At 40.8% G+C, this 13,158-nt stretch overlaps 1 protein-coding gene across 3 annotated transcripts in view; it reads right to left on the minus strand.

The window, feature by feature from the left end:
- Nucleotides 1–6: 6 nt before the first annotated feature.
- PTPN14 (protein tyrosine phosphatase, non-receptor type 14) overlaps nucleotides 7–13,158 on the minus strand; it is a 92,783-nt gene continuing 79,631 nt past the window's right edge. For 2 of the 3 annotated variants that reach the window (XM_006036221.3, XM_025192474.1), the window contains exons 16-18: nucleotides 12,053–12,287; nucleotides 9,564–9,727; nucleotides 7–3,951 (exon numbers count right to left, since the gene is read on the minus strand). In XM_006036221.3, coding sequence (XP_006036283.1) covers nucleotides 3,823–3,951; nucleotides 9,564–9,727; nucleotides 12,053–12,287 — 528 coding nt within the window. In that variant the 3' untranslated portion in view covers nucleotides 7–3,822. The remainder of the gene's footprint in view (nucleotides 3,952–9,563; nucleotides 9,728–12,052; nucleotides 12,288–13,158) is intronic. The other variant, XM_025192473.1, reaches the window with a different exon arrangement.

Here is a 13,158-nt window from a genome sequence, read left to right on the forward strand (position 1 = left end):
TCCTGCTGTGACTAATGGAATTGGATAGAAAATATTTTTTCCTGTTTCTCCCTTAAGGTTAGGGAACGTACTCCAAGGAATTTACTTCTGATAAAGCTGCAGTATTTCAAAATCAGAAGGAGTATTTTTGCTTCTCTCAGTATAAAACCTTGACATGGCTCCGTTTATAGTTGCAAATGGGGCTAAGAGAGGAAGCTCTGGAGACGTATAGCACTCCAGTCACCTAAGATGCTAACTGATCAGGTCAAGATAATACAGCGAGTCAGACAAGGGGAAAGTTAAAATTACCACGCTTCAATAAAAGGGAGAAAGTGAGTCACCTTAGACTCCATATACAATAGCAGCCATTTTAAGAGTGCACTGAAAGTAGTTGTTTGTTACATGGCCTTTTACTTTGCTCATTAAAAGATGACAACTTAACTATAAGACTTTTTATACCATTTTGTAATTTATATTTTTCTTAAGATACCTTTATGTTACGAGAAGCCATTTCATGATAAGTGCTTTTTTTCTCCTTCTTGTGGTTATTTGTGCTTTCTTATGAAATAATATAGAACAGATCCAAAATACCCGTATAAATTTCAAACAGGGGAGCTGGATAATAAAAACAATGAGCAAGTTATTTTCCCTGCTGGTTTTCTACCTTTTAAATCCAAATGGAGCAATGGGACTTGACAGCTTCGAGTTCAAACTTAATTCATCATTAGGAAATTATTCAAAAAGCTATAACTAGATAACTAATTTAATATACTTTGCTTCAAGGTTTACTCCTTGGCCTGTTTCCCAGATATAAAGCATCTCCTTAATTATCATGCAGATGCCACTGGAAAGACTTTAAATGACTATTGCTAATTTAACAAGAGAGATGCTGGCATTGGCAGAAGATATTAGAGGAAGACTTAAGCTGACTGAAGAATCAACTGATTCTTAAAAGGAACATGATCAAGATATTTTAGCTAAATATTTTCCTCTCTCCTAGCCACTCTGGTGGCATGGAGTGAAAGCCTCACTCTAATCAATATTCTTTTCTCACCGTTTTGCCTTCATCCTGCAAAGTCACCAAATGCCAGCTAGGAATGATGAAGATAACCTGTTTATGTAAAACATTCCATCCCAGATTGATAAAGGCATACAGGGACCAACTCTCATCTATGTTAGTGGGACCTAAGCTAAATACCTTTAAGGTTCTGAATTTGAGGGCAAAACAAATGTAATCAGAGTCAAAGAAGAAAAGCTTCAAGTTTGTTGCCAGAGAACTTAGGAGGCTACTTCTGGAAAAGCAGAAGTTACAGGTAACTATAACGAGGCTCAAGGTTCTAGGCTGCTCCTGTTTAATACACTGTAGGCTTCTGGACTAGCACGGATGTTTCCAGGGTAATATGTAAGGGGCATAACTCTAAAGTCACTTGGAGCCACTACATACACATCAGATTGAATTACTCCTGGAATAAGGTGAATGGAAGCTACATAGAGCAAATAAAACAGGCAAGAGCAGCAATGAAGTGTGCCATTTCAGGGGAGAAAACCTAACATTACAAACTGCCTGTGATTTATATATTGTAGAAGCTCACTGCCAAAAAAAGATATACAGCCAAGAGGATGTTTAGAATTAAAGGTCACTTTTTCTATCCAAATCTGGTGGAAAAATAGACCCACCCAAATGTAATGCCAAGGAGCTATACCAGATCTCAATGATCTTTCATGAATTTCATTGACAAAAAGTGTCATGTTTAGCATAAATTCAAGGGAAAAATTGAGATTGAAGATAGGTTGTAAACCTGAATTCTCCCAGGTCTTTGTTTTAAGCAAAGCCTGCTTGGGGCCTGATCTTGCACTATGGTCTGCACTTCAGGAACCCTTATACTCCTGAACCTTCACAGTATGAAATCAAAGCTAAATGTAGAGCTGATAAAAGCAAATGCTGTTCTCCATTTGGCTTATTTTGTCCCTTTATCAAATACTTTGACGACACAGAAGCTTTGGTTCTTTTGTTATTTGTTAAGTCCACATTAGCTATACAATTATTCCCCCCACCCAACAAATACAGCTACTACTTGCGGACAGATGTAGAGAGGCACAGTAGAGCCAAGATGGTTTATCTCAGAGTGGTTTGCAAGCCACTAAGTTCACAGTTAGTTGCCAAATTAAGGACAACCCACTAAACTGTAACAGCAGTACTTCTCCCATCTGCTGAAACACAGCAAAAGATGAGCTATAGTCCTGCCTGGCTGACTGAAGCAGCAGTGCCCTTTGAAGAAAAGCCACAGCAAACAGCCAGAGCCCCTCAGAAATCCTGCACAGCTGTTTGCTGTGGCTGCATATGCCCCTGGGTACTTTGTAACTTTGCAGTGGGTTAGTACCCTAACCTTACAGAGAATCTGGGTTCTACTGTATCCATTTCTCTTCTCCCATTAGGAGATGGAGAAAGTTAGACTTCATCTACCTTTTTTATTCAGATTATAAAGCCTTTAGGGCAGGGACAGCGTTCCCTTTTTGTGCTTGTACCATAGCTGGCACAGTGGGGCTCCTATCCCCACATTAAGGTCTGTAGGTGTTACTAGAATACAAATACTCACTACTAATGATACGGGCAAAGAGAATCGCAATACAAGTTGCAGTCCGAGTGGGCAAGTGGCCCGTGCAATTCATTATAGGAAAAAAAGATTGAAAGCTAAGAAAATTAGAGCTGCAGTGCCCACGTGGGTGATGCCTGATATGATCATAAACTGCAAGGTGCTGACGGAAAAATCTGAGGGCAGCAACATTCTGTAATTTAAAACCTCCAGGCTCATTATTTGGCAGTGATCAGGAAAGGAAACAAAATGGGGATATGGTTGAGAGAGAATTCATCACTTCAATACTATAAAAAAGTATTAGAAACAGACAACCTAAATGATGGTGGCAACGTGTACACAACGGGACGCCCAGACCCTAATGAGTTGCCTTGCTTGAGGAAGGTGAGCAGGATTTGACTGCACTGTATATGCCAACAATAAAAGCTTCAGTCATTAATGAGAACATATTTGTTGCCTTGAATATTCTTAGGGTGCAAGCTGGCTGAAGTGCTTCTCTACTGCTCAATCCAAAGCCCAGTAAGCTTAATGGAAAGACTCTTGTTGACTTCAGGGTGCTTTTTTTTTTTGCTTATGACCATTTGTCTACCATGGGACCACAGAATGGTGGATGCTAGAGGTCGTGCTGCTTCTTGTCAAGTACTGTATTGCAATATTAATTCTTTCCAAATTCATAAACTGTTGAGTGCCACAGAAGTCTACCTGATTACCCCACTTCTTGCTTTGCAGTTCTTCCAGTCACCTATTCAGGGATTCATGCTTTGATCTCTCTGTATTCTAGGATTTTATCTGTCATCAAGTCTGACTATTGCAGAGTTTTAATTGTCATTTATCAGGTTTTATTTGCATTGCAAAAGCCACATATCTGGCTCTTGCTGGGGGAAAAAACCTATTTCCTGAAGAACTGTTCATTTTATAAGCCATATAACAACACAAAGGCCAACAAACACCCTGAGAGAGGATAACCTACCCTATGGATATTTTACAATGCAGATCAGTCATATTAAATGTGGTTCAAAAAGTCATCATACAGTTTCACGAGTTATTAAGAAATTCACAAGTTATTTCAAGAAAAATAAATTACTGTGTATAAAATAACTCACAGGACTCTCTAGTCAAGAACAAGGACTCCTTGCTTTTGAGGCAACTTGAGCAAGTACACTATATGCATACACTGCTATAAGACATGCTGCTGAAGGAGTGCCCCTTTCTTGTCAAGAAGGTTCAGTCAGATCCACAACGCTGGAGGTTAAATGAGTCTGGAGTTCTGCAGGAACTGGATGAGCACTTGGTAGACAAACTTGTACTGAGCAATGGTCTGAATCATAAACATCCTCTGCTCCCTCAGTCGTCTCAGCATCACCGGAACATCCACTTTCTGTAAATTAAGGATGAAAAAAGGATACGAGGCGGTATGTTAATTACACCAAATACCACCACTAACCTCACACAACTGAGCAGAAGGAAAAGAACGCCTCATTTATACTGAAATCACACCGTTTGTTTTGGTATTGTTTCCATACTACAGCAAGAAATATGGGTGTTACATAGGAAAGGTTTCTCAGGAAAGAGCGACCTCCTGGATCCTGGAGATTTCTTCCTAGACATTTAATTAAAGTAAATGGCTTTTGTCAAGTCACCTGACATGTTACACATACATAAGGATATGGTGCCAAAAAGTGTAGTCCTTAAATAGTCTCAATTGAAATATCTTGGGTCAGCTTCTCTTTGCCATTCAACAGATCTGTATGCATTACAGCTATTGGCGCACTGCTTCAGTCAGCCCTTTTTCCAGGAGGGATGGCCATCACAAGAGACAAATCAAGAATCCTGAAAACATGAGCTTCTGGGCCAAAACTGAAACACTAGCAAATACATCTAGCGTGACAGAATTCTGCAACTTTTGTTCCCTCTCAAGTCACTGGGTTTCCTGCCAATGTCTGCAAGGCTCAGCAACCCAATGTTCAACAGATGTTCTGACCTTCCTTAACTGTCAGCACTAGGACATGAATCAGGGCTTGAAAAACACAAAGGGGTATGCAAGGTGAAGCATTAGCTAAGATATATATTAGGCAATGCCACTTTATTATCAGTATTTAGAGAGCAACAGGAGGACAGAAAGCAACTAGGGGGACTTGTTACAACAGGCAGGTGAGGAGTAATTCAGAAGTCGTTCTGTTACAGCGCTCAACTTGCCGAGGCCCAAACGTGGCATGCAAAGCATGACATGTCTCAGAACAAGGGAGGCAAAAGCAGTCAAGCAGCAAATGTAAAACATTGAAGGATTCACTGCTTTTGTGTAAATAACTCTTTTCATAACCTTAGTTGCATTTTTTTTTCCTGATGTATAAACACTCAATGAAGGGAAGAAGCACCATGCTTGTGTGAAATTCTCAGATAACCGGGGGGGGGGGAGGGAAGAGGAGGAAGAACACCACCATGAGCAATAACCCCAAGGGTGAGGGATATCAGAAAGGTCTGCAGTCAGGGTTTCCAGTAACCCTTTTTTTCAGGCTCTTTTAGAATACAGTTGTGTGTTGTCTCTTACATGCTGGAAGATGAATCAAAAGGAGAACCCATATCATAAGGTGGCATGAGCTAGAATCCAGCAACTTTGCTGGTTGAACTGATTGGAAAAACAGAATTATTCTGAGCATGTCTATACTGACTCCATACAACTCTTCAGACTGGGACTAAAAAGTAAGTCCCACTCATTCTCTTGTCCTACTTGCTCCAAACTCAGAACTACAGCAGTGAGGACAATGGGGATCTCACGATGAGCAGCAGAAAAGCGTGCCTACACATCCTCACTTGGAATGGTTCCAGTGGAAGGGTTGCACTTATTTTTCAGCAGCCTTAAGGGTGGTATGGAGCCTGGGTAGATATACTTAAGAGTGTCTTTAGCCACTAGTTCTGGTTCTGCCTTTAGTGACTCAAAGGATGCAGTCTTAGGGCACTCGAGTAGTTTCCATGCATTATGGCAGTGATTCTCAACCAGGTGCTGTGGCACTGTGGGGTGCTTTTGAGATCCTTTCAAGGGTACCTCAACATGCTTCACAGTGTTACCACTGAGATGTGCAAACATGATCCACAAGATAAACCCAGAGATTTCAAATAGAAATCGGTAGTGTTAAAATCAGTCTGACATGCTGTGGTCTTTCTGTATTCTCTAGAACAGAAGAACTGCCCTATAATTTTTCTGTAGGCAAAACACACAGAAGAACTAATTGCTGGCATTTCCCAAGTGGTGCCTCAAGTCTACTGAAGGGTGCCTTGAGTCTGAAAAGGTTGAGAACCACTGTGTTACGGGAACTGGTTCTAGAAAGTAAACATTGAAAAATTCGAAAGTCACGTCACATACATTTCTGTGCACTTTTGTAAAATGATCAAGGTTCTTAATGTTAAAGTAAACACAATTATGATCCTAATTTTTTTTAATGTAGCTAATTTTATGCCTTCTTACAAATAAGCCATTATGGAAGCAAGACTACAACATGACAAAAATTCTGCTACAGAAGCAGCAGTTGATAATAGCAGGAGAGGACAGAAATGAAGAAAAGAGTTTAAACCATTTTTAAACCAGAGCAGATGAGAGCTTAAGCGTTTTTATTTGGTTTTATGCAGCCAAATCAAAGAATGCCTCAGCAAGGAGTTTGATGGTTAGCAAAGCAATTAAAGCATGCCAACCCAATCATTCAAAACTGGATCTTGCCTGACAAATAATGACAACAAAAATGCAGGCCAGTTTGGACCTGCATAACCAAGTTTTAATTACTATAGTTCAACATTTGATGGAATTTGTTGATTTCTACAAGGCTAGTAAGATCTGGTGACTCTGTCACTGTGTCATGGCTCAGGTTTTGATTAATCTGAGAGCTATTTGTATGGATGTGCATTAGTGTGTACTGGAAGACTAAACCTATTATGGACACCTAATGTATGAACATCTTAACTTATTAGTATTTAATCTTATAAGGAGGTACAACAGACCTCCCTAATGATCTCAGACTCCTGACTACCCACTTTATTCTATAAAAGGGGAATTCTTTCTATTCAAAATCAACTGCAATGTGTCTGTCAACAAGAGATTACTGGTTTTGTTAACCCCAAAAGCAGAAATCTAAAGGACTACTTTTGTTTCAAGCTGTAGCAGGACTTCTACCAAGATGTTTAACTGCTCTATGCATCAGTTTCCTCATTTGTGAAATGGGGATACAATGGCTCACCTGCCTACAAAGCATGTTATGAGGTACTGCTCATCTCATAAGACTGTAAAACACTATCAGAAGTTGCATTATGGAGGACTGAGTTACCAGCAGTTTCATTTCAGACTAAACAGAAATATGCTGGCTTCAAGAACAAATACAGAAGTCAGGTCATGTACAACAAATATTTTGTACATGAAAAAAAAGATGTTCTAGGTGTGATAATCACTACAAACTATCCATCCTGATTCACCTGGAAACATATAGCTCAGCTGATCACAAAAACATAGGATAGAGAGTTGAAATATTCATCTGCTGTAAAACAATGAATGGCTCTGTAGGGCTATCACCCTAAAAGGAGAAAACTGGGCTTAAAAATATTATGAATTCTGGTAACACGTAAAAAGGAGAGTTTAGTTAGGGATACAACAAGGGGGTCTCTCACTTTCATGAGCGCTACACATCAACTCCCAGTGACTTTGCTGAACTTTCCTTGATGAACATCCCTGATTTTTATGCTTTCCTTGATGTTCAGAAGTTCAGCATCATGCCAAACCATTCTTCACAGAAGAGGTGAAGCCAGAGGCATTCACAAGGTCACCAGAGGAGCTGCCAAGTTGTTATTTAATCTCTCTCTCTCTCTCTCTCTCTCTCTCTCTCTATATATATATATATAGATGTCTACAGTTCCGCTGGTGTGTGGAAGATGCTAGTGACGTGAAGTGCCTTTTGACCCCAATGGCTGCACATTTTCTTTCAGAAGCATTTCCACCCCATGCCTAGCCCAAGAGCAATGAATCAAAGCTCTACTAGGCTCTCCCCCCTACATGAGAGTGTGGAGAAAATAGATTGAGGGGTCGGATGAAATGAACATAAATAAATTAAAAAGGAACACTTCTAATTTGTGCTAAATTTACTGAGCCAAATTCATTGGTAGGCAAAGTCCATCAGAAGTCAAAAGAATTACATGCAGGGCGATTTAAGCCCTGTCTCTCTAAATGATCACCGTATAACCATAGTGTGGTTATTCTGCAATGCCACATAGACACCAATTCATTTCGCTTGCTAGCCAACAGCCATGAGCATTTTGAAAGAAATGGGAGAGTGGAGACAGAGGCAGGCACATTACCAGATAAAAAGGAAAGGAAAGTCAGCTGGTAATCATCCCTCCATGCTAACAAGCTCAAATTCTTGAGTGACAAGCAGTGTTTTAACTTTGTGCACGAACAAGGTTGCCTAACTGGTGGGCTGCATTTGGCCCACAAAGGGTTAAAACCTGTGTTGCCATGCCTCCTTGCCCCCAAAAGCGCCCACTTAGAAGCTGGAGCCTTTCCACGACTAAAGACTCTAAAGATAATACACAAAATAATTTCCACTCCTTCACATAACTGTTGCAGATTCTCTCTCCATTCCAGCAAACAGGCCAAATACACATTTGCTGTGGGGCACAGGTGACACCAAAATGGTATATCTATTTGCAGTCCCTGCAGCATACTTTTGTCGTCATCATTTCTACCAAGAGATTTTAGTCTTCCAGTAATTCCTTTGATGTGGGAAATCCCTAGGTTTCAATAGCTGTTTTTCTCAGCTTGGCATTGTGCACTATATAGGCTGCGTCCCCATGAGCTGGAACGTGCAGTTTGTGGCACCTCAAAGTGTTTTAAGGCACCGCAAAATGCATGTGGCGCTTGCGATTCTGTTCGTCATGCTGCATATTTGCAGCATAGCAGCAAAATTAGATACTGGAAAACCCCGCTATCTAAAAAACCCACAGCAGAAAAAAAGCAGGGGGGCACACATGGCAGCAGTATGCGTTGCCCAAAACTGGAGCCTGGCTGGCCAGAGCCAGACTGTGGCTGCTGGGGAGGCTCTGCATGCCTGGCTCACCACTGCTGCAGCCCCAGGAGGCCTCCAGGACCCCAGGTAAGGTTGCTGGGGTCAGCCCAGGTGCTGGGCCCAGCCTCCCATACCCCACCTGGGGCAATCTGCCACACACCACGCACGCGTGTAGGGGCGTGCCCAGGGACAACTAGCAGCAGCACATATATGTGCTACTGCTATTTGACCCCGACGAAACAAATTTCCCGCTTGTGGGGATGCGCCCATATTGTTCTTCAGAAACTGGTGTTTTTGCTGGATCTTTCCCCACTGACATAGGATATAGCAGAAAAAGTAGTTACATCTGAAACTCTGATAACCCTTTGACATAGCTCAGCTTATCTGACAGATCTCATAATACTGGCTAGGGCCATCAATTTTTCTTTGGATATTTTTCCTTTGTGACCCTTCCGCTCCCCTGGTGTCTTTTTTTTTTTTCCAATTGCAGCTGAGCTTTATTTCAAATTAGACCCCAGAGACAGCAGCTCTCAGAGACACCCAAGAAAGAAGCTAGAAATCAATGGAATCAGTTTAAACCCATTTGGAAAACAGTATTGCTTCTCTACCATCTCTGAGGCTGCTCTTCTGCACAGCTCTATCTCCAGACTGATTAATTAAGACATGGGTACAGACATGTTATAATTTGATTCTGCAAACTTCACTTCTGCAGATGTGTCCTATTGTTCATAGGGCTATGCCAAAATAAATATATTAATAAAATAAATAACAGCTAAGACATACGACATAAACCACAAATGGGGGGGAAACAGCTGTGTCCTATGTCTTGCTATACTACTGCAGTGGGAAGACTAGGGATATCTTCCCCTTCTCTCAACTTCAGCCACAGGTGTAGTACAGAATGAGCCACTGGAAAATAAATGTTTACAGAGAGGAAGAGTGTACTTACTTCATTATGTTCCAAGCAGCCAATCATCAGCTCTGTTAGGATAACTACCCCTGTCCTCCCCACACCTGCACTGCAGTGAACCACAATTGGTGGATTACAATTGTTGCTGCTGTCCAACACACTGTTGGTATGGCGACGAACTGACTGTATCTCCTCCAAATAGGCTGTAAGATAAAATGCAAATTATGCTGTAAAAACCTACAAGGCTTCCTATACAAGTTGAAACATTTATGGGGAAGTCAGTTTTCTTTTAAGTGATGATAATTTACAGTGCCTACAAGACACTAATTATTTGGCCACCGTGCAATGAGCAGCACTGAATCCAGCAAGTACCAGCTGGGCGTCAATTACTACTTGGGAGTTTGGTTCTTTAAATTAAATAGTCTTTTAAAAAAAATTAAATTCTCTTTTCCCCCTCCGTAAATCTCCAGGTCCCCAAAGCAGATGATTCTAGATGTTACTTACAGCAATTCCTGCTATTAACAGGCTGGGATCAAAACAACAGCTAAGTCCCCTTGAAACAACTGCTTGTCAGAGCCAGTATCAGATGGGAAGTGAGCATCCATCTGCCTTTTTCTTGCTTCTCTTGTTGAATGATTGAGAACATCAACCAGATCTATGTGTTTTATTTGGCTTTCAACAAGCATGGGGACTTTTTTTTTTTTGCACACATTCATATGTAGCTTTCTGTAATCATTGCCAAAATGTAGGGATCAAAAATAGTCATCTTGTCTAGCTCTAGCATGCTCAAATATTTTCCCATTAAATTATACCTTTATATACACATATTTATATGTAAAGCATACATAGATTAATGCGTAGCATACCTATAGACTCAGATGGCTGGCTAAATACACAAGAACTACAGAAGAGGCAAGCAATTATTTCAGGTGGAGGGCTGCTTACTGAGTCAAATTTGGCAAGCCATAGAGGGCCACATGACAGGCAGCCAGGGGCAGATAAATACTAATTTTCTAAATTTTTTAGGCCTGGCGGGCTGTATGTGGCCCGCGGGCTGCATTTTGTCCACCCCTGAACTAGTCAGGTTCTTCGTTGAGCCTCTCTCCAGGTTGTTCCAGCAGGAGCTGGATGAACCACACAAACAAAGCCCCTGGGACTGATTTGCCACTACACTGTGCAAACTTGGTGTAAAACTATTGCAATCAGGAAGTTAGCATTTTATGACTACTTTGCACACATGGAAACAAGTTCATTCCATACAAGGCCGTGGTGCATTGTGCCCACTCTTCAGGGAAAAGGGGACAACTATGTTCTGACTACAAATATTTCAAGAGCTGTGGTGGGGTGTTAAAGGGTGAAGTTACACGTTACACTTAGACCACACAAATCTGTGGAATGTTAAGCAGTGTTAAGGTTAGAACATGTTGTTTAATGGTTAATACTATTTCTTCCCTGCACAGTTCTGACTTGCCATTAGAGGGCTGGTAAGCAGGAGGATGGCTAGGAGCCAGGACACCTGAGATTCATCCCTGATTTGGAGGAGAGGGGGACCTGGGAGCAGTGCATCTTGGGATGCTAGAGGACTGCAAATGCTCATTTTATTACTGGGAGCAGACTAAAGTTACTCTAAAATGAGCTGGGTAGCATGAACCCAGAACCAACCCTCTCTTGAAGTGGTTTAATTCGGAGATGCTCAGAGGGCACTTAGCACGAGTTAACAAGCTTGGGTGGCATGCTTGGGTTTTAAGTGCCCTTAGTATGGTCTAAGTGTAATGTGTAACTTCACAAGAGGCACAGCATTAAAAACCCCCACAAAACTAGATAAGCAATTAGAAGCTTTTAGCAGTAGAGAAGGGTGTTGGGAGTTCAGGGCATATATGGAATGAAAACGTGATTAATAATTTGTAGGATACCTTGGTACAGATGACAATTCTGCTTGAGTAGTAATGCAATTAATTAAAAGCAGTGTGCAGTACTCAGCATGATTAAAGTAACATAACGTAGTATAATACATAAATAACACACATTACTTACTGGGGCACTGCATTGTAATTACTAATAAAGTAGTAAGGGACAGTATTAGATTAATATGAGTAAATACTGTGGCTGCATTTTCACCAAAATGAGAGAATTCCACCTCTCCCCATACCTCCCCCGTTACACCGATATAACACACCAAGCAGAGGAGGTACTGTGATTACTGCTCCTGACTAACAACTGGGCATATTCGATCATCTTCACTGCCCTATCTCGCCAGCTCTTGTGCTGACCTTTCTCTTATCCTGTTATGTCTGGTGTTGCAGGTTGTCAGCTCTGGAGCAGGGACTGTCATTTTCTATCTCTTTCTGTAATGCCTGCTGCAATGGGAGCCAACCTGGTTGAGATCTCCAGCTGCTACCATAAGTATGCATGTTAAACAACAACAGTAGTTCTGGGGTACCACAGGTTTATAATCCAGAGGAAATAAGATTATTTCTGAAAGATTTTAATTGACTGAAAAATGTGCACATTAAAGTAGGGAATCTTACATAAAAAGCCTTGGACTTCTTCTGGACAACCGTGATCTGGCCAGTCAGTATACTGCAGGTGCCATACTGTCCTCTCTTGTCCAGAAAGAAGATGCTTGACTTTTAGACCTGTAGTAGCATAGCAACCAGAATCTGTGCGGAACTTATTTGTCACCTTGAACTTCCCATAAGTGGCTGAGCTGTGCTTAGAGCCCAGTTTAGGCCAGTAACGATGACTCTTACTTCTTCCTCCCTCCTGAACCACAAATGGAAAAAAAAAAAAACCACAAAAAAACAAAATTACTCTTCTATTGTTACAATTACAAAATTCTCAAGAACTGAGTCCATAAGGCTACTTGTGCAGGTAAACCAAGTTCTACTTATCCTTGTTCACAACACAAAAACAAGGAGCATCCCATGAAAGTGAATGAAATTAAATTTAAAAAGTCAACTTTTTATAAAAGTGTACATTTACACTATGGAACTCAGATTATCATTGAGTCCAAGAGTGAAGAAGAACTAGGGATTAAACATTTATAAAAATTAAACTAGATAAACTAACGTGAAGCATGTATACACAGACCTCTGGCATAAGCCAACCACTGACTGCAATATATTAGAAGGAATTTCCCCCTAGTGACAGGTTATTCTATAACTGTCTATTAAGAGGATTCTTCTCCAAATATCTGGTAATGGTCAGCATCAGACACAGAACTAGTGAAATCCTGGTCCGATGTGATATGACAATCCTTATGTTCCTATACGGCAGCAGGCCACAAAGCTGAATGCAGTGTTTGTTAGCAACCTGTGCCAGTTCTTGTAACATAGCACATACTTCTTGGATTACAATAGAAATAACTGTTTTGCTTGGCAAACAAATAAAAAGATTTTTTAATGAACATTTCTACAGGAACAGCAGCTTCTGGTCTCTTTTCTGCCGATAAGAATGATGGTATGCAGAGTTGGCCTTGGATGCATAGAAAATGTGTCATTTTAACCAAGAGCAGTTCGGGTTGTCAAATTCCAGTGGAAATCTCTCTGTTTTGTTTGGCAAATCAAAGTATTATTCCAACAAAACTGAAGCCTTACTGTTTTTTTCTTTAAAAAAAAAATACTTTAATACATGC

The sequence above is a fragment of the Alligator sinensis genome, unplaced genomic scaffold (genome assembly GCF_000455745.1).
Source record: "Alligator sinensis unplaced genomic scaffold, ASM45574v1 scaffold503_1, whole genome shotgun sequence".
Classification (NCBI taxonomy): Eukaryota; Metazoa; Chordata; order Crocodylia; family Alligatoridae; genus Alligator; species Alligator sinensis.